Consider the following 22,171-nt stretch of genomic DNA (forward strand, 5'->3'; position numbering starts at 1 on the left):
CTAAGTGCTTGCATTTGGTGCTGAAGCCCAGCCCTGGCAATTCAGTGATGCAGCTCAGAGTGTCTGAGCCCTGGGTTAGCACTTGGGACATCAGCTCCCCTCCGCTGAGCCTGGGAACTCAACCTTCACAGCTCTCTTAAAAATGCTGCCTAACTGCAAATCTCCTTTCTCCTGGGGATACCCTTCCTGCCTAGAAAAGCATTTGCAAAGGTACCTCATCAACTCCCTTCAGCCCCTTCTCTGAGGTCTTCCTCTCAACAGATGGCGGGATACATAAGCTATGCTGAGATCTTGGGTGACCATGCAGAAATGCACAGCCTTGTTGTTTCCCGTGCTTGGTACCCATCCATCTATTTCAACTGAAAGCGCTTTGCAGAAATGCTCATTTTTCAGTCTGCATTCGAACAGCCTACTGTAATAGAAGTTTGGCCCATGATTAAGGTTCCTGGAAAATAAAATAGTACAAATAAATAATAACAACATAAACACATTATGAGTTCAGATGTCTGTGTCCTTGCTGCAGGAAAATCATTCATATCCAGAGAGGAAATAAGACACAGAGTGTCTACTCCATGGCTACTAATGACGTTGCAAGATGCACCATTTCTAAAACTGGAAAATAAATACTCATTTTTGGGGGTGCTGACTGGACAACATGGATCAAATAAGCAACTGGTTCACCACCACAGCTGATTTAGAAAAAAAAAAGAACTTTAAAGATCTTCTGGGATTAAAATTCGTGTTGGTGTGTGCAAGGAGAGAGGCAAAACTGGAGCTACCCTATTGTCACAAGACATCCCCAGGTTAGCTGAGAAGTTGCCTCCTAGTTGCTACTGCAGGATTTGACACATAAATTAACTCTCAGATGTGACCAGACCTCATCAATTGTCCTTGAGAGTTGGACTGACACCATCTCAACTGTGGTTCTTCACTGGATTTGCTGACCCTGCTCCTTTTTTTTTTTTTGTGGTTGGACTCAATCATCTCATAGGTCCCTTCCAACCATGATGATTCTGTGATTCTGAGTAGCCCTCAGGCAGGTTCCCTTGCACTGCTGCCCGATCCTTCTGTGGCTTTTCAGTTGGACTGAGCACGACAGTAACTATTTTTCTTGATAAAACCCAAGAAGAACTTCAGATCATCTTTTCTATGTCTTTCAGCAGCAATGTGCCTTCTACAGCTCCTACATCTACACCTATATAGTATATTATAGTACATATATATAAAATATACAAAAGTATATTTAAATTTAAAATAGCAAAGGAAAGGGAAGTTGTTTTAGTGTCCTATTCAAGGACATGGCCAGCTCAAATCAGTTGGCCCTTAATGCCATGGAGAAAGCACAGAAACAGGTGACACCAGCTTTCATATATGACTTGGAAGTATATCCAATGTAACTACAGCAAAGGAAACTGGTTTTCTTCTTGAGTATTTTTGGGGCATAGTGTGATGAAGGAAAAAAAAATGCTGATAAAGTGCTTAAAAATCTAATGTCACAAAAAGTGCTGTTAAGCTGAAAAGTAGTTTTGTCACAAACTGAATGTAAGCACTTTCTCCAAACAGAAATATGGAAATCTGCAGTAATATGTCCAGAACAGAGTGCCACTGCAGGAATAGGAACTATATTTTTCCATTCTTACAGTTAGCTTGGAGGAACAGTCAATTTAAGTATCCTTCAATGGGGCTAACATTATATGCAGTTTTAATTAACATAAAATTTGCTAACTTTACTTAGCCTGTGTGGAAAGGAAAATTACTTAATGCTACGTCAGCAAGTTTCTCAGATTTATAAAATCGCTAACACATGCATATTTTATTTTTTTTTTTAAAGTTACAGGGAACTTGAGCTGAGCGAGTGTGACACTGTTTGGATGGATAATGTCAGATCTCAGAAATAACGCATGGAGAAAAATCTTCCCCCCCAAAAGCAAGGAAACTCATCTCCCAGTGGTTCAGAAAGTTTGGGAGGACCTTTTAATGTTATCCAATGGGGAAAAAAACACAAACCAAACCCAAAACCAACAAAGTATTTTAAATCCATTAGAAATACTGATGAAATACTTGCAAACCAGATACTCTAACAAAGGAAGAAGTCTTTAAAATCTGTTAACCAGTATCAAGTGGTGTCTCGCAGGGCAAGGTTTCCCAGATGGACACAAGGGCCCTCACCTGCATGGTGTCGCAAGCCCCTGGATCACCTCTCCCACAGCCTCCGCACACATGTGGACAGCTCATTGCAAAACGTCTGCCACAGAAACCATCTCTAGATCATCTTTCGTGGTTACAGGGGCATTGCTTGCCAGAGGAAATACATGAAAAATCAGCATCTGCTGTCTAGCAGTGTGCCGGCTACTGCAAAACATCAGCAACAGTGGTGGCAATGGAGGTTCTTCATTCCTGCCCATAACTTAACCAATTATTGAAAAAAAAAAAACAACAAAGCCAAAGACCCAGTTCATTAATCTATTATTGAAAAGGGACTGAAGGAAATGCTCAGTTTTACCCTGAATGGCCAGCTTGGAGTGAGGTTGCATCTTTCCTGCTTGAGGACATTTCTGCAGATGTTCTTTGTATGGCAGGGGTGACCCTACAAAGTGACTCTGGTCAGCTGAATTTGGCTGCCAAGTTAGCAAGAAACCAAGCCAGAGGCAAGTGTTGGTGTTGTTATAATACAGGGCAGAATGGGTTGATCCAAGGTGGAACCAAATCCTCTCTGACAGTTCTTAAGATGCACAGCACTATTTTGCCCTTATGATGTTACAGATGGTGCAATTTAGAGCACTAACTTGCCAAAAGCTTTAAAAAACCCAAACACTAAGGGGTCATTAACTTAAGACATCCTTCCTCACAGGGAGAATAAACATTTAGTTTAAAGCCCCTGCCTCTACCTTCCTCAATAAGCCAACACCTATCCCTCTATAACAAGTAGAAACGTGAATATCAAAGCCACAAAAACAGTCTTATGCTCAAAGAAGTGTGCTTTCTGAATAGCAAATACCTTTTAAACTGTTTCTTCCCTCAAGACTGCAGCACAGGAGGTATATCTGCAATTGCCAATTCACACAGCCAACAATTAGCTGAGACACTGTCCTAAATATTACCAAACACAAATCACTGCTTTCCCTCCGGAATGATACTGCTCTATGCACAAGCAACAGGGAAATCAAATACAAAACACCTCCTTATGTCCCTGTTCAAAAAACGCTGAAAAACTCTGGAAGGTAAAAGTAATTGCTGCCAGACAGACAGGCTTCTCTCAATTACACCAGGATAAATTAGTTTGGCTCTTAAAGGAGAAACATCAGCTTCAAAGACACTGGAGATGAGAAGAGAACAAGGTCACGGCATGCTGCATTGCGGTTCCAAGTCACTTGTTGCCACAAAATATGTTTTTCCACATATTATATGAAAAGGAAGAAATCATCACTTACCTGAGGGCCGATCAGACCACTTATTCCTGGGAATCCTGGTTCTCCCTTTTTACCCTGTGAGTTCAACAGAGGAGCAAATATTAGGCACCTGGGCAAAGACTGCTATTGACTTTCCAAAGCCTTTCATCCCCAAACTGGTAAATCACCATAATGTGGGTGCACAAAACACAAAAGTTAGAAACAAAGGCAGATTCCATTTGGATGTGAAACTCCAGTTGTCGTTGACACGTCTGTAACTCTCCAGGTTGTGATAAGAGCCCCCACAGAGGAGGGCTGGTCTCATGAAGGTCTTGGTGTCTCATACTCTGCAGTCCCACCTGGGTGGTCCCCACAGAGGGTCAGAGAAGTCACAGTGCTGAGGTGCAGCCAAGGGATGTATCATCTGTAGACACAAGCTGAGAGGCACCTTCCTCACTACAGTCTAGCCCTTCATCCCTCAACAGCAAAGCCAAGCAATGCCCCTTCTGTTCCTGTCTCATGCATTAAGAAAGAAAATAATTAAGAGCTGTGGTACATGGATGAATATAAAAGATTCACTATCTCTAAGCCAGAAAACAAGAATCCATGACGTATTTTTAATTAGGGTTGGCATTTTCACCAAGGGACAGAGCTCACTGAGTCCTCCACAAGCGAAAAAAAAAAAGATTCCTTCAGAGAAGCAGAGCTTTGCCCATGGAAGGGAAGGATAAGTCAGAAGTAAACCCGGAGTATACCCTTGAGAGATGCTGCCTCATCTGTGTCCCCCTTGGGTTTGACCTCAAATAGTTCACAAGGAAAAAGTCCTACATAAGAAAAAAAGAGGAAGAAAGGATGTAGTAAGGATGCCTGAAGCCATGGAGTTAAGGCAGAGGTTGGATTTGTTTCTGAACTCAACAGATGACTTGCTGTGTTCCTTCGGGCAAGTCACATATTTTGTGACTCAGCTTTCTTGTAAAAACAACCTATCCTTCCCAGGTATTTAATAGACACTGAATCATTAATACCTCTGAGGTTATTAGTAATATACTAGCAGGGTACAAGAGGAGTCCATGTAAATATCTGACAGACAGAGAAAAGTTGTTTTTTCCCCCTCCTCATTTCTACTCCTCACCCAAACTTATTCTCTTTTTAGAAGGATATTATAATAAAGTAAACGAGTTTCATGTCACTGGTGATGGGATCGGTCATACAGAAATAAGAGTCAGATATATGTTTCCCTTTATTTTTCTTCATTGAAATATTTCCAGAAACAATTTATATCATTTCTGCTGAGTTAAATGAGTGAAAAAACTAAAAACATAACAAACAAACCCAGCTTTCATCATAATTTCCCTGTTCTTTTCTGAATTTCATTAGCTGTTGTGTCAGAATCTGATCTTTTCCTTATTTTTCTCATAACAAAAAAAAGCAGCTGTCATATGCAGTAGAACTTAAGAACAAAATTGCAGGAGTGATTATGAGGTCCTTGGATATCAGAAAAAGTTTGTAGTCATTTCCAGGAAATTACTTTGTTTTTTTCCATTTCCATAATGCCAATAAAAATCTGCACTATATTCTGAAGTATATGCACTGTTCATGGGCACTCCTACTTTTTCAAAATCCATGGCTTCCTTGCTTGTCAAAGCCCAAAAGAGCCCATTTTTAACCAGAAGGACTCATGTCAGCACATGATTCAACATACGTATTCTAGTTAAAGACGCTAATTTGGTCAACTGTCAAAGTGACCATGCAAAGGACGCTGTTAAAATGCTCATTTAGATAAATAAATAAGCTTATGAATAGAGCATACAGGGTGCGTTGTGTGGGGTCATACATGGGAGATGAGCATGACTACATGCCACCTCCAGTGTCGTCTCACCATGGGAGCCATGCATTAAGGTGCAAAATTTCCCACCACAGCTCTTGTCCCATGCACACAATGGTGGTCAGCACTTAAACATTTTGGTTGAAATGTGAGGAAGTTGGGGTTCTCAGCCAATAAAAGCTGGAATGACTACAGATCAGATTCTATTTGGGTATAAATAGGGCCCCTGTTGGAGGGAAAAATTTGAGTTGTCCTCCTTGGAAGCAGAGGATCTGCAGTTGAGGACCCTCCCCGTGGGCTGGGACACCACCCATGGTTCCTCTCCTGCACAAATTAAGACCCCTCAACTAATAGGTGAGTGAGTGTGTACATTTCTGAATTATCGTTTCTAAAGCTTAAGAATTCTTGAGTTAGTCAAGGAGTATTAATTACTCGTACGTTCTGAACCTGTATTTTACTAATGTTGTTGGAGTGTTAAATGATTTTGATATACCTCGTTTCCAGTTGTTTCTCTGCTAAAGAATTTTTGGGTTTTTATTATTATTATTATTATTATTATTATTATTATTATTATTATTATTTTGAGTTTATCACCTGTCTAAATTTGACTTTGTGAGCCTCTGCAACAGCCACTCAGAGGTTAGCCAAAACCAAACTGCAACAGATTTGCTCCATAACATTACAGCCCATCTGTAAAGTACAGAAATACTTGCTGGGAGAAATTATACCTATGAGAGCAAAGCTCAGCAAAATGTCACATCACCTAATAATATGACAGAGAAACCAGCAATTATGCTCTGCTATTATAGTAAGAATGAGCTAAGTGTGTAAGAATGTATATCCTTTGACTATAACAAATACATGTTATTTGCCTTCATCAGGAATTTGAACAATAGCACAGCTAAAATTGTGTGTTTTACTGGAAATGGATATATTTACCTCACTGACTACTACAGCTTCGCTCTGGATTTAATCTATGCCATCAAATCCTTTTTCCTTCTTTTTGTTAATTTTCTTACATTTCAATTTCTGCATGACTGAACTTTGCCAGGGCAGGTGGTGTCATCTGAACATTTCAAACACCCACAAATACATATGAACACAACCATTGGAAAAGATCTCTACTATAAACCAAGGCAAAATGTTGGCTACACTCAGCTAGAGGGGAAATTTTGAAAGGTTTCATAGCCCAACACTGTTTCTCATCTTGCTGTCTAATAGCCAAAATGGTCGTATATTTTCACAGTTTCACTTGTTTTACTCTAAGGTTTGGCTCCAGGAACAGAAGTGGATTTGGTAGCAAGTACATAGGAAGCATCCTTAACTGTGGTGGAATATGACTGCTAGGACAAATGCCACCTATTTCCTCTGTAAGCTAGATGGGGTGCAAGGATTACCCCTTTCAGCCCTGTCCTTCTCTCTCTACATTACTAGAGAAGTCAGAAGAATTTCACATTTCAACCAAACAGTATTCATCAATTTTTGAGATCCCTGAAGGCAACAGCCTTTTACAGTGTCCATACGTATTAGATAATGACATTAGATTATGAAGTGAGAGCATCTCCCTACTTTAGGATGCACGTATCATCAGGGTTGGCCACCTTAGCGGTGATTATTTGGGCTGTAGTGAAAAAGGAAAACAAGGGCTAAAAAGAATTATGAACATTGAGAGAGATTGCACCCTGGGACTGGCTCTTTCCAAAAAGTCTACCTTTTCTGCTAGGCAAACTTATTCTCCTCTCTCTCCTGGAATATTTACTTATCTTTCCCTGGTGATACCAATCAACCACCTCCTTCCCTTGGACCCCACAAGTCTAAGGTGGTTCAAATCAAGGAGAGCTCATACACAGACAAATAGGAGTTGAAACAGTGTTGACTGCTCATCAAGTAGTGACTGGCCAGAACAGGAACTTCATATGCAGCAACCCACTTAGGAGAGAGATAGGTCAAGAAGGAGAATGTCAAATACACGCATTTCTATCCTGCCATCAAATGCACAAAGAAGAGCTCAGCAACCCTCCAGAGATCTGATAAATTTGTCTCCCCTGTGACAGATAACAGGGATAAACCTTTCATATATTGGCAAGTGCTCTTAACACATCTTTTCTGCGTGGAGGAAGTGTCCTGATCCCAGTAGTCCCCAGTTTTAGCCGGATCCTTTAGGCTCTATTTTAAAACAAATACCTAGCACTTTCTGAGACTCATAGCCTTGTAATCAGGTTGTAAGGAGTCAAGGTCAGTCTGTTAAGCTTTTTGTGCTGCTCTGATATCGGGAATAAACATCCAGGGGGTGTGGACAGGCGAACACGAAAGCCTACTGAAACATGACAGCTGAATTAAAGATGCAGAAGACACCCCTTTGTAACTCACCCCCTGAGCTGCTGCTCATTCCTCTTGCCTCCGACTTGACAGACCACGACACTGAATTTTGCAATTAGCTCACAAAAAAAGGGTCTTGCAGTAAAATTTTTCTAAGTTATCTCTGTTTCTACAGTCAACTCACTCTCATCCCATGCTTCGCATGAATTATTCTCTGCATGAAGTAACTAGAAAAAAGGGGAATTATTACTTATTATTACGTTTCTGCCTGACTCATGTACATTGGAGTCTTAATCATGGAGAAGGACATTCATTAAAGGTTACTATTTTAAAAAGATATTTTCCATTAATTTTTTGCCCTGCAAGACTGTTCTTGCTATCCTGTGAGACTCCAGTTTGTTGGGTTTTTTGGTTTTACACTGATTTTTCTTTGAGCATGGGAAAACTTTGACAGTGCAAATTTAGAAAACTAGTCTGCAGTACAGCACATCAAACTCAAAATGGGTCTAAGTAGCTGCTACATCATGTCTACATGGAAAGTACTGCAACAGAATAAACAGACGTTTTCTTTTCGTTTCCTTCTGAAATTTCAATCACTTGAATGAACTTGCATCATTTCAATGAGGCAAATTCTTGGAATCCAAGTTATTTGGAGCACACTTCAGAACAACCCTGTGTTTAGGCTGGATTACCCAATGATCTGCATGGTACCCAGGAGCAAGTCATGCATCTGCACCTTTTGTGCCTATCACGCAAAAAAAGTTGGGTTTATTTTCAACAAATATTTCAGTAGATCAAGTGTCAAAAAACTGAAGAGCAGAATCAAAGCAATTCAGTTCTCTTCAATTTCACAGAAGAAAGGACAGGAAGAGAGAAAGAAAAAAAAAAAAAAAAACAAAACCACAAAACCACCCTAAATGAAACCAGACTCTCAGTGTTCTACCTCTTTTTCAGGCAGTTTTAGTAAAATCAGAGAGACGGTCCTGTCTATCACTCAAAGTCTTACAGGGCAGATGAGAACAGCAAAGCTTCTTTCTTCCCACTATGTGCTCTTGAGATGAGAGTATCATTGTCAAAATACAGACGTGAGGTGCCAGGCACTTGGGAGCAGTTGGCTAATAAAATGAACATAGCCCAGTTGCCTGGTTCAGGTTGGAATTGTTATCTCCTGCCCCCAGATAGGATCAAAGGATGGATGTGAATTGTCGGATTAGCAGTCCAGCAGATGTACCAAGAAGACAGTACGCATTTTTTTCTGTGACCACGAAACACTTCAAGATCTGCAACTAATGCAGGCTAACAGAGAAGAGTTTTTAAATGCCCGAAAGGCGATCTGTCTTCCCACTTTATGCTCCTCTTAGCATGTTTCCACTACGGGACCACTCTCCAAAATGTAAGCAACCCTCCAATTAGCTTTCCACATTAAAGAATTATGTCTGTGAGTGTGTGTTATTATAGTTACATGGAAAACACACGCTCCATATTGGAGCTCCTGGGAACAGACTGCAGGAGGGACAGGTTCATATACAGCAGGCTTAGCTTATTATAAATTTGGCAATGAGATCTCTATAATACCATCATCTCTTTTTAGAGCATAACACCCTCTTCACTCTCTGTCCCCAAACACGTTTGGTTTCCATTTTTAAATAAAACATTAGGAAAATGCTCTGTCACATTCTTCAGTCATCTCAGGAGCCTTCCTTTTTCTAAGGCCAACTAGGGTCCTTTAATGTCCTCTTCAGTCTGTCCCCTGCTTCCTCAGACTCCAACCTCCTCTACAGCAGCATACCCCACCCAGCTTTTGGGCACACTTTCTGTAACTCACCAGCAACCTGTGAACCTGAACCTCAACAGCTGTGAATATGCTGCTCTCCTGTCCCCAACTTCTGAAAAGTTTGTCTGAGTTTAACATTGGTGCTCTGAACTGCTTAGAAGTGACCTGCTGGGGCACATCTAAAGTTCTCAATGCTTGCAGGTAGCAAGGCTGGTTTGATGGCAAGCCCATAAAAGGCAAGAGAGACACAGAATAGAGTCATAAAATCATTAGCCTTTCTACCTTCAAGCAAATCAACGCTTCCACCCAACTTGGCGTCATCTGCAAACTTACTGACGGTGCACTTGATCCCCTCATCCAGACCGTTGATAAAGATATTAAACAAAACTGCCCCCAGTACTGAGTGCTCGTTCTTGGTCTTCAGTAGGACCTTAAGCAATCTGTAATACAAAGGCCAGAAAAAGCCTTGGGCCACCAGAAGCCCCGATGACAGAGCTTCTTCACCCCACCTGGTCATTCAGCCAGACTGGTGCCACACATCAGCAGAAGACTCTGCAGCTGCTCCAAGAAATGTGCAGTCTAAGCAGAGATGATGGAAAATTTTTTATGCAAATATAACAAACTCATTTAAATGAAAACTTAAGCTTGCACTAGCCATATTAAGAAATTGAACTGACACTCTCTTTACTATAACACATATGGGGACTCTATAAAGAATATGTCTTCTTTACTAGCAACTGTACTATCCCGTGTATTCTTTTATTTCTTCAGCAATAGCAGAAACAGCAACTTAAGGCTAAAAGAATATCATACTATTCCTAGAAATCTTCCCAGAATGTATGACCCTATTCCTCCCATCCAAACTGTCACTAGGGTGTTTGGCACAACATGTTATCTTCTATGAAGTCTTCACATTGTGTAGGTGGCTCCTGCATCGTATTTCTAACTCTGGCCAACTTCGCCTCTGTCCTTGCACAGCTCAGGATCCTTCACTTCCAGTGGACTGTGTTATGAGACATGAATTCCTCTATGAAATGGTTCCAAGCACATCTTTAGTCCATTAGAAGCTTGTGCCAGTTGCATTACAACTAAGCAAATCACTGCAGGCTTCTGAGAACTAAAACAAATGGTCATATCTGCATCCCTCTGTCAGAATAGGGGCTCTGTGCATTCTGTGCATGTGCTGACTGCATTTTCATCTTAATTGAGGACCATAAAGCAAAGCTGAGGTTAAATCATACTGCAAAACAGTTACTATTTCAAAGGGGCTGATCCCTTTGCACCAAGTGACTTGAGAGGTCTCTGAAGTCAATCTTGCATTGTTGTCTGCCCCTTAGGTTATAAGATATTAGTGCAGAATAAAGTACCTCAGGAGTCAAATTTTCAGGAGATATAAAACATACCTTGAAAACCCCCTCCTATAAAATAGCAGAGGGACTAGCCAAATACCTGGTTAGTGATTTTTATCTGTTCTGCACAGGTTGGCTAAAAACATCCATGTTTAATTTCGAAGCCTGCGTAGAGAAATGCTTTCTGCAGCCAAATTTATGTAAGATGGTGGTCATTGACTGGATTTATATTTGTGCTTTCTCAAGAACTCTACTAATAGTGGATCAGTTGTATTTGCTAATCTGTTCTCTCTCCCACATGTAGCTTTTCCACGCAGGTCCACCAAGCCCAGGATTTTATTCATCTCAGGTATTCAGTCATTGAATAATGGTCTTTAATTAAAAAAAAAAAAAGTCTATCTACCTAAAATGCCTGGTGACTAATAAAGGCCCTTAGGAGAAGAAATCTAACTAGCTAGACACAACAGAGTCTAGGAAAACATTCAAAGACAGTATGGATCAAATTATATCTCTAATCAAATGATCATTAGCAGGAGCATTTCGTGTCCTGTTGCAGATCCTGACAGATCACTGTCCTTTCCCTAGCTAATATGTTCTATTAATCTTATTCAAGAAACAATGTTTCACAGCAGGCTTTATAACCAGGGCAATTCAGAACTTGTCAACTCCTAGGTAAAGCACAACACAGTTATTTGCTGAAGTGATAAGGTGATATTTTCTGAAGACTGGAAAAGTACAAGAAAGCAAGTAAATGTCCTTTTCCACTTTTGCGTTAACACAAGACTGCATGTCCCATCTTCTGAAGGAGAAGATTCCTAAAAGCCTAGCTTCCAGCTCATTTTAATATCATGTAATTCAATGGAAAGTCAGTAGAAAAAACACATACCAAGGAATATATTTCTTCCCTGTACTGTCTTTTGCTCATAACCCTCCCATGCTCAAAAGCAGCTCTTTCCCATCCACTGTCTAGCAGTTCTGGTGCTGACTCAAGTGCAAAGCATTACAGGCAACCCCTGCAACCTCCTCTGTGGATTAAGCTATTGATCTCTGTGACTACCTAAAAAAGTAACCCTTCAAACATCAGTACTGAGACTGAAGTGACTGCCTCCACGGAGGTTAAACAGGTATCTCACTTCCACCCTTATCTGTTGTCTAGGGAGATGTTCTTCATACAATTGGGCTGCAGTAAGGAAAGGCAGGTTCAGAGCATTCAGGTGATGTGATCAGGCCCACTGTGAAATTTACTTTTTATCAGTACTTAAATATTTCAAGACATAACTCTTGAGTTTGAGAAAATCCAATATTTTTCTTAACAAGGGGAAACTACCAAAGCTCCTGGTGGAGAATGGTATACCAGCTCCCATTATGTGGGAGCTTGTATTTGAGTACAGACCAAACAGAACAGAATATAATAAGTACTGCAAGTGTCTTTGCATTTATTTGGCTTCCAGGAGAATAGCATTTCTATGAATTTTCAACCTCTCTGGATTACTAGTGGCTCTACACACTCAGAGTCATATCAAGAATCCGCTTGCCAGCAAGGAGCAGATGTGAAGACAGGAGAGCAAATGACAAGAAAGAAACTTTCCCAGGGTCCCAAAGGGCACGTCAATCTGTGGCCTCCAAGAGGTACTGAAAGTTCTTGGACCATAAAGAAAGAATAGAGGAAAGGATCAGGGCCTCCAGGTCCCTTAAATAAGTATAAAAGTATATGTAGAATGGGTCAAACCTTATTGAGCAGAGATGTCCCCAGCCTCTTGAGAATTATGTTAAATAAAAACAACAACTCACCCTTTGACCTGGTAAACCAGGGACTCCAGGCTTGCCTTCCAGACCAGCCTCTCCCTTTAAAAGTGAAAAGTTTTATAAAGTTAACTGAGTAAGAAAAACTAATGAACTACATAAACGTTTCCTAGCTGGTTTTTTGTGCTACCATTACTGCATGGCTACCTAGACAACTCTTACCTGATAATTATGTTGTCCTGTGAGCAGAAGAGAATAAGAAAACAGGATAGAGAAAAGTGACAATGCCCTGATTAAATACAGAGCACACAACTACATTTAAATTGCACAATTAAAACCAGATTTACCTAAGTAACGCATCTTCCCAATGCCATCAATTTTACAAAACCCAATCAACAGTGAAACACAAGCAATTCAAAAGCGAGGAAATACAGACTATTTGCAAATGAGGCAGCAGTGACAGCTTGAACTGAGATATCCTGCAGAGCTGGGTTATAAAATATAACTGGAATAAGCTATATTTAAGTCATGTCTAAATTACTACAAAAATTGTGCTGAAACACAAACACACATACCCAACTCTTCTTTTTCCTCCACAAAATATTTTAGCTAGGACCCTGGGGCATAAAGCCAATCCCTTTTACAGCAACCATTCTCTGACCTTGACAAGTTACCAGTGAGTGCCTCTCTGAGATGTGTTGAATGCCCATACGGCTCGTCAGGACATTAGAAACAGAAAAAAACCCATCAGGTTCTGCATGCCAACAGCCTTGAGGCAAAGTCTGCCTCTGTGCAATGACCGCCCATGTCCTGGGTGCCACCTCCACATGTTCAAAGTGGCCACCCACAGCAGGAGAACTCAGCAGCAAAGAAAACAGGAGGCTGGGGGCACTGTTTAAGATCTTAGGGCCTGAATAATGAGTAGGATTTTGCATGTATGCCTCACAGCAGCCTGAGTTCCAGTTTCTGGAAATTGCAAGCAGTGAGAGAAACAACTTACTGGAGGTCCGGGAAGTCCAGGTTGGCCTTGTGGTCCTCGTGGCCCAGGCTCTCCCTATAGAAATTTAAAAAAAAAAAAAAAAAAAAAAAAAAAAAAAAAAAAAAAGTTAAAGCCTCTGTATGAAAAAATTATGGGCATATTACTCATGTTGGCCATGTGTGCAGGACCTATACCACCACTTTCCTCATAGGTCCTGAAGAACCAGTGTGGAGACCAGCTGGTTTTCTCTTTAATCCCTCAGCTACTTGAATTATCAGCACTCATTAGACTGTACACAGACTGATCCACCCACACGCAGTGAGCATTTATCCATAACTGGCTCTTTGTCTTTTCAAAGGTAGTAACTCTACCGAAGAACACTGGGCTATCCTGGATATTCCAGTAAAACTCTGTGGGTTGGGGTTCAGTGCTGGAGAAAAGCAATTCTTGCAAAAAATAGCTTCCACAGGCATTTACCCCAAGCCAGCACAGCTGTGAAGGGCTTTAAAGTATCATTTCTATGATGCATATCATTATATTAAATAAACAGAAAATACAAATTACACACCTACCAACACAAAATAAAAAATTAAATATATTTTATTTGTATGTAGAACTAACAGACTGAAGCAACTGGTGTATTTTCCCTGTTTAAGTGCCCATGTTCAGAGACAAACTCGGTGTAAAACTCAAATAAAGTTTAACTTTTATATTAACATGTCCCTGGACTTAAAGAATTGTGTAGCTGAGTCTCTTTGATTTATATTCCTCATTTATGTTAGTTTCACTGCACCTGAAAAGGACATTGCCCTTTTCCCTTTCTTATTTATTTTCTCCACTGTAAATAGGAAAACTTGTTTCTTGATGGCCTGACAATGCTTCTATCCACCTTAATTTTGAAGCATAATTTTAAAGCAAAATTGAATCTAACAGGCCACTGAACTACATAAAAGCAGCTTTGCAACAGAAGAACAGATATTGAGTCTCACTTACCCGCTCTCCTTTTAGGCCTTCAGTATGCACCTGCAATAAAAATGCAGAGTCGTAAAGGAGAAAAAAGAGAAAAGCCAACACAGGAGGTGCCAGCGGTGTGATGGTCCCCAACAGTGTCATTTTCTCCCCTCACCATTCCCTCATGATGCCTGCTAACTGCTACAGCTCCTCAAACCCTGCTGCAGGCTGGGGGATATTTTGCATTTCAACAGCTCAGCCCAACACAAGGTTTGCTCACTCGGTAACCCATGGAGTGATTTGTGTGGCTGCATGAACAGTGAGAACTTTATTCACTGTCTCATCGTTATAAATAAGTTAGTAAATTCCCCAGCTCTTGTCTTGTTTTGAATTACAAAGTTGTACTGAACGAAGAAGGCATCATATAAATAGCAGGTTGACTTTTGGTATGATTCAGACCTTCCTTTGGCTGTGACTGTCAGCTGTCAGTCTTCTCGGCCTGTTCTCCACCCACCTCCTGGAACTTCAGGTTCATTTTCAGGTTTTATACCTATCTTTTGAAGTCTCTTAGCAGCTACTGTCACATCATTTCACATGTAAGCAGGACAGTAAAAGGCTATTACCCAAACAGGGTTTTTTCTCTTTCTCTTCCTGCTTTGCTTTCTACCACATTTGGGGTAGGGACATCACTTGATGCCTTTCTCATGACTCCCAGAGAGCTTCTCATTCTTGTCTTCATCATCCAGTCCTTCTTTGGCACAGTGTGACAGTTAATGTTGCTGGTATCAATGGCTCTTTTTAATGCTTTCCACCAATGGTCCAACTGTGCTGTTTCCTAATTTTAATCCCTTTTTTTTTTTTTTTTTCTTAAAGTAAAAGTGATATTCCCCAACTACTTTGTTACCAGCCCCTGCGGAACTCAGTTCTAGACCTCTCCTCTGCATACTTTGTGGTTAATCTTCTTTCTCCGTTCACGTGGAGGTGACCTCTTCATACAGGCACTACCAGCCTCTTGACATCCTTACGTCCCTGCTAGTGCCTCTGGAGTCACTGAAGGCAGAGGGATGCACAAAGGCATATAAACCTAGTGCGACAGGAAAGATAAACCCCCTGTCTTATTTTCTCAGCTATTTTCTTTTTATCACTGATTTCCTGATTTCAGCACATCAGGTCCTAGTTGTCTCATATTCCACCAATAGTTTTTGAGATATAAGCCAAGGAAAGACCATTCCCCCTCATCAGAAATTGCCTTTTTCTTCTCTCACCCCAACCGTAATATGCAGACAACAACATAGGCACTCAGTAATTCAACTCAATTCTTTTATAACTTTCACAGACTCCATTTTCCAAAGGCATCAACTCAACAACTGTCCTGGAAACTACACCATCCTGTCACAGTGCCTCTCTCTGATGCACCTGAAGGAAGGGTTTCATTGTTTCTTCAAGTCCTTGTCCTGGTTTTAGCTGATCCAACTGGCCTAAGGTATATTCTATACCATATGATGTATGCTCACAATACAAAGCTGGGGGGGACATTTGGAGTTACAGCATTTGACTCCCCATGTAACCATTACGCATTTCCTGGAGATGGCTGAACACTTGTCTTCCCAAGGGAAGCAGTGAATGAATTTCTTGTTTTGTGCCACTTGTGCACGTGGCTTTTTTTACCTATTGAACTCTCTTTATCTCAACCCACAAGTTTTCTCACTTTTACTCTTCCAGTTCTTTCCCCCATCCCACTGGTGGGGAGTGAGTGAGCAGCTCTGTGGTGCTCGGTTGCCAGGTGGGGTTAAACCATGACAGTCCTGGCCTTCACATTTCAAAATTTCCCAAAATTGTGGCAGTGCATCCTTGTTGGAATCCATCACTTGCCTTCTTCAGAAATCTTCACTGCCTTAAACTTCACATTTTTTTGAAAAAAAACATTTAAGAACATCACCCGTTTAGTAAAGTCCTCCCGCCCCCAACTTCTACCTTCTCTTCTCATGCAATAATGCCTACAGTGTGTTTGAGAAAGCTAAAAAAAAAAAAAAAATCTTACTGAAGAGCCAGGCAATCCTGGAAGTCCTGTTTCACCCTGCAGGGAAACATGAAAGAAATGAAAAAAAAACATTTCACAGAACACAACATAGCACAATACATAACAGAACATAACACAAAAGAAAAGCAAACCTCCAAGGATGTTTTCCAACTGCTGTTGTACATTCTTATTTTCAATACCATGCCGTAGTTAATAGACATGAACATGCATTCCCAATTAACTCTGTTCTCTCTGCCCTGCAGATGAGTACTTGCAGGAACTGGTTGTGTTCTGTGTTACTGTGATGTTTTACATTGATTTTAATGACATTTAGTGACTTAAAATGACTGATGCACTGGCTGCACCCTAACATTAAATTTGAACTTCGAAAATCTTATAATTGGTGTACACATACCAGACAAATAAACCCAATTGATGCTCAGATCCCTAACAGAGTCTGCAGGATGGATATTTGGCAGCCAAAATGCTTTTATTTCTTAATGAGTAAAAAAATCTTTGCAAAAAGAAAAAAAAAGTGAGGAATGGTACCATTTTCCTCAAGTAATTTTATAGAGCAGAGTCACGTCACAAGTGACTTATATAGTCATGTAACAAGTGTTTGCAGGACACTGACATGTTACACCCTCTTTATATGATTTATTTCCACCTAGGCTATCAGTTTTTTCCAGTCTGTTTTTCTCCAGCAGTGTCCACCATTTATTACACCTAAAGACTAAGCACCCAGAAGGAATACCCTTTACTTTAGGTACAGACTAATATAAAAATTACCATATAACTTCCTTTCACACTCTATTTATTCATTACCTATGTAGGTCTCTACAGGAGTATGACCCAGTGTATCTTTCATGCTTCTTCCTCTTAAGACAAGCTTAATTAATATTTGTTATTTATTCTAAAGAGAGTCCATACTATGCCAGAAGGACTGAAGGGACACACATCAGCTGCATTGAAAGTAATGGAGCAAGAAGCTCAACATCTTCTGGAAGCACCAAATGCAGGAATTTCAGAGACATGGATGAACTGTTATGAACTCAGGACCATTCTCTACTGCACGTGTGCTGGAGCACAAAGATCTTCTTGTCACTTATCGCTTCAGTGGACGTGCCCTGACTGTAGGTGCTTCTGAAACCTCACCTATAGCTGGTGAATCTGAGAGGGAAAGTAACGGGAAATAGAGAGGTTTGCTTCTGATCTTTGCATTGCTCACTGCCTTGTCTGGAGGAGAAAAGGAGAAAAAACATCCAGAATTGGGCATGCCCTTCCACTCATGCCAAGGAACTGGGTAGGAAATAACAAAACCACGTCACCTTTAGCAGAGAGGGAACCATAAGGCTGCCCTGGAAACTCTAACAACTCTGTAAAATAATGAGGTCAAAATTGCTGGTAAGAGCAGCGAATAATTATTTTGCAGGCAAGAGAGATGGGCTCATTTGATTGGCACTTTCTGAGTCTATTCTACATCTCCTGGGTCAGACAATTGGCATCTACACAAACATATTGACATTTCACCCATCTTTCTTGGGTGAGGAAGATTTCCTGAGCCAAACTCCTCTCTACTTCCTTCTACTCCCCCTATGAGGGTTAAACTGAGAGCAGAGGAGCTACAACCAGACACGATTTAACCCTCACTCACAGCCCTTTCAGACTGAAGCAACATTAAAAAAGTGAAACATTCGAATGCATGCAAGCTTCGTTTATACACAAATGAGAGAAATATTAGGCCAGCAGCCCTGATATTTCAGCAGGGGGGGGGCGAGGAAGAATTAACAAATTTGTGCCCAAACCCCTCCCGTGCATCCCATTCCAACTCACCTTTTCTCCTTTGGTCCCACTGGCACCTGGAGGGCCCGGGCTGCCAGGAGGGCCCTATGAATAGGTAAAATGGAGAGAAAAAAAAAATATCTTTGTTTTATAAACAGCGGGTCATCCATTGCAAAACTCTTAAAGTATGGGAGAAACATAAGGCTGGAGGTTTGGGTATCGGCAGCACAAGGAGTTATATCCCATTGCACAAGGGTAGGAGCTAATACAACGCAGCAGGCTGCTGTGGCTCTGTTGCATAGAGAGGAAGGGCAATAAGGATGGAGATGCCACAGCCACCACAATAACAGCAATCCAATTTCAGATGGTTCAGAAGAACTGTGGTCCAGGGACTACATCGGTGTCAAAAACAAAATTTAGGATAAAATTCAGGCATGAAGCTTTGCCAGCTGCTAGGTGTCTAGACATGAAAAAGGCAAAAAAAACCAACAACAAACTTCAGAAAAGCCCAAGTTCTGTAATGGGGTGTCACTTGGAGAAATTGTTCCTTAGAAGTGGTAAACAACCAGCATCCACCTTTATATCCCTCTGCAATTTCTCACTTCATCCATATTTGCTGCAAGTATAAACCAGTCCCATAAACAATATAATGGGGCCAGTGGACATAGTTCACTGTGATTCCAGTGCTGCAGAGAGCACCGGAAAATATTTCCATCTTATATGGATAGTGATATACACAAACTAGACAAATACTTCTCAGTAAAGGGTAAATGGTGGCTGAGGAGCAGACGGGAGAGAAAGCAACCATTCACTGTCAAATCCCCCGTGGACAAGCAGAGAAAAAGTTAGTGCAATAATCTTTATGGCATCACTGAGATGAAGGTGTAGATTTAACAATGATTAAGATTCTGATGTCACTATACCTTGCCATCTAAATACAAAAGACACCTCTGAGGTGACAAAGATACTTTCCAACAAAATCAAATTGAAACTTCAGCTGCTAAAAGAGCGAGAGGCAGGCACTCAGGCAGTGCCTATAAAGCAGGCCCAGGTCAGAGCCTGGCAGCCGCTTTGTCTGTGTGAGCAGCAGCATCAAACACCTGAAGACAAACTATCCCGAGGGTTGGGCATGCAGCTCCTCCACCTCTGCAACTGCAAAAATGTGCCTCCAAATCACAGAATCCCAGAATGGTAGGGGTTGGAAGGGACCTCTGGAGATCATCTAGTCCAACCCAAAGCAGGGAGACCCAGAACAGGCCGGACAGGAACACATGCAGGTGGGTTTTGAGTATCTCCAGAGACAAGAGACTCCACATTCTCTCTGGGCAGCCTGTTCCAGTGCTCTGCCACTTTCAACGTAAAGAAGTTTCTCCTCATGTTGAGATGGAATTTCCAGATCCTCTACAGGGAGGGAAACAGCGAGTACTAGTGAATAAGATGCAGACACAGAAGCCTGGAGGCATCAAGCTCAAGGGTGACAGTGATTAGCTTGCACGGATTTTGGCAAATCACTTCTTAGCCTCTGCTTCTTAGTCTGTCCTTTGCTGTTTAGACCAGAAGATCCTTGGGAGTACAGGATGCCTCTCATGAGGTATCATACCCTGAGTAATGAAAACAGTCTTGTGGGATCTACAGATAGCAGTTTTAGACAAAGCATTATCTGTCTAATCACCAGAAATATACTGTTTTTTCAGACCATCTTCTGGTTTCATCTTGTCTTAAAAATGTAAATAGTTCCAAGACTTTCTTATTGAAAACAAACCAAATATATTAAATCCAGTTCTTCCCCTTTCATGTTGTGGGAGGGGAAAAAACGTTTATAAAATGAAGCTTAAACAACTGAATTTTCATATGTGTTTCCTGATGTCTTTAATGAAAATTAAGACAAACATCTAACCTATCATGTTTAAAGGAATGACATTTCCTTTAAGTGTATATTGCATTACAATTTAATTAAAAAAAAAAAAAACCTACAAAAAACCCTAACCAAACCAAAAAAAAAAAAAAAAAGAAGAAAATTTTGCCCCAGTCATTGAGTATTTGCCACATACCTGTTTCCCCTCCACACCTGGTTTTCCAGGAAACCCGTCTAGGCCTTTTTCTCCCTGGAGAAAGAAGAGAAGGAACCACTATAACTCAAATCTGTGGCATTTAAGTCACCATTCTTCAAGAAATATCTGCGTTATGCACTCCAAAAGTAAGGAATAAGGAGAGAAATTCAAGCCAGCCCAATAGAGAACAAGGCTGAAGTCCTCACATCTGCACAGCAAGTTGCTGAGAGCCTCCGTCCAGTAACAAGGAGGTGAACCAAGGGCAGTCAGTAGGAAACTTTTATTCTCTTGAACTCTGCTAACTTTTAGCACTTGTCTAGAAAACTTAGCACCAAATACCTGGGGTGTGAATTTAGAGACAAGAAGGGGCTGCGTGCCAGCTCTCCATGTAGGCATCCTTCCCCTGCCTGCTGAGATGGTTCATGTAAACTGGACAAAGTGCACCAGGAGACCATCAGCCCGGAATAGCTCTTACAGAAGTAATGAATCCACAATCCAGCAAGAGCTCATTTTTTTCCCAGTTAAGAATAAACTTTAATTTTTCACCTTTGCTTTCCATAACCTGCAGGAACAAATGATCTATTCCTATATGTCTTCAGAGTCAGACAGTCCACAAAGTCCACAGGCAATCTATTCTACTGCCTTATTTTTAATACCTGAAGGTATGTTTTTTTCCTCTGTACCTAAACCTGACTTTTTTAAGCTACAGTTTTAGACTAGCATGGCTTTCCCTAACCCCCCACAGAGAACAGACTGTCCCCTTCGTCTTTACAATGTACTTGAAGACTTACAAAACTCCCCCTTCAAACTTCTCTAGACTAAACAACCTCAATACTTTCAACTTTTCTTCACGGTCGTGTTCTTCAGACCTCTGATCATTTTTGTTGCTCTCATTTGTGCACTGTCCAATTTTTCCGTGTCTCCACTGTAGCAAGGTGCCCGAAGCTGAATACAGCTGAGGCTAACTTTAAGCAGAAAGATTATTTCATGTTTTATAGAGTATTCTTCTGTTTAAGCCTTTACCCCAAGACCCATTCTGCAGGACAGCTCCTTAATCAGTTGTTCCCAACCTGTAGCAGTGTGCAATTTGGTGTCTTACACGTACAGAGCATCCTGCAGCTGCCCCTTCTCAATGTCTCCTTCTGCTTTGGGAGCATTTGTTTTCAAAATCGTTTTGAATTCTGACCCTGACCTCCACTATGCTTCCACATTCAAACCTAACGTATTCTGTATTGCATAATCCAGATCCTTGATAGAGAAGATGACTAGATCAATGGCATGCTCTCCCTAAACTTTTCTCTTACAGACTGTGGTGCTTGCCCATTCCAGCTTTTTTGGTTTAAAACTCTTTGAAATAGGAACCTCATCTCACTGTGTAAATGCTGAAACTTCTGTAAAATGAAACATTGATTTTTGCTTGGACCTGCACATACAGCTGAATAAAAATTACCAAATACAGGCACATGCTGCTACTGTTAACATAAATGTGCATGTAAAAATAAATTCTACAAGTGCAAGGAGTGACAGCAAAATATTAGTTTTAATCATTTTTTTTAAAATGTTACAGACATTTTAATTCTGATTCCTATCCCACAGGAACCCTCTTAGACCTCTGCTATTATCTGCAAACCCACACTTATGGCATTGGATTTAATTAGCTCCTTTTGAAAACTATATTGATTCAACCAGTCAGAAACAGATTTGCAAATCAATTAATTTCTTTTTCCCTTTTAGAAAGTCAATCAGTCTTGTAACAGAAATGTTCTTTCAAAAATGATGCATCCAAGGAATGAAATTAGAGAGACCTGTACCCTGCAGAAAGTGCCTGAAAACCAACACCAGACACCCAGATCTGCTTGCTTTGGGGGCAACAGTTTCCACATTCTTGCTTTCCTTTGCACTGACTGACCTATGAGTATCCTGAATTTGAGACTTTCAGTAAGCGACAGCCTGGTGGATTGCTGACAAAATGTGCAATGTATTCTCAAG

At 40.8% G+C, this 22,171-nt stretch overlaps 1 protein-coding gene across 1 annotated transcript in view; it reads right to left on the minus strand.

Annotated features, from left to right (window-relative positions):
- Positions 1-22,171, minus strand: part of COL22A1 (collagen, type XXII, alpha 1) — a 204,811-nt gene that overhangs the window by 66,466 nt on the left and 116,174 nt on the right. The window contains exons 18-24 of the mRNA XM_014965264.1: positions 20,183-20,236; positions 18,183-18,236; positions 16,371-16,406; positions 14,372-14,401; positions 13,400-13,453; positions 12,448-12,501; positions 3,432-3,485 (exon numbers count right to left, since the gene is read on the minus strand). Of these exons, the coding sequence (XP_014820750.1) occupies positions 3,432-3,485; positions 12,448-12,501; positions 13,400-13,453; positions 14,372-14,401; positions 16,371-16,406; positions 18,183-18,236; positions 20,183-20,236 (336 nt within the window). The remainder of the gene's footprint in view (positions 1-3,431; positions 3,486-12,447; positions 12,502-13,399; positions 13,454-14,371; positions 14,402-16,370; positions 16,407-18,182; positions 18,237-20,182; positions 20,237-22,171) is intronic.

The sequence above is a fragment of the Calidris pugnax genome, unplaced genomic scaffold, assembly GCF_001431845.1.
Source record: "Calidris pugnax isolate Ruff unplaced genomic scaffold, ASM143184v1 scaffold41, whole genome shotgun sequence".
NCBI lineage: Eukaryota > Metazoa > Chordata > Aves > Charadriiformes > Scolopacidae > Calidris > Calidris pugnax.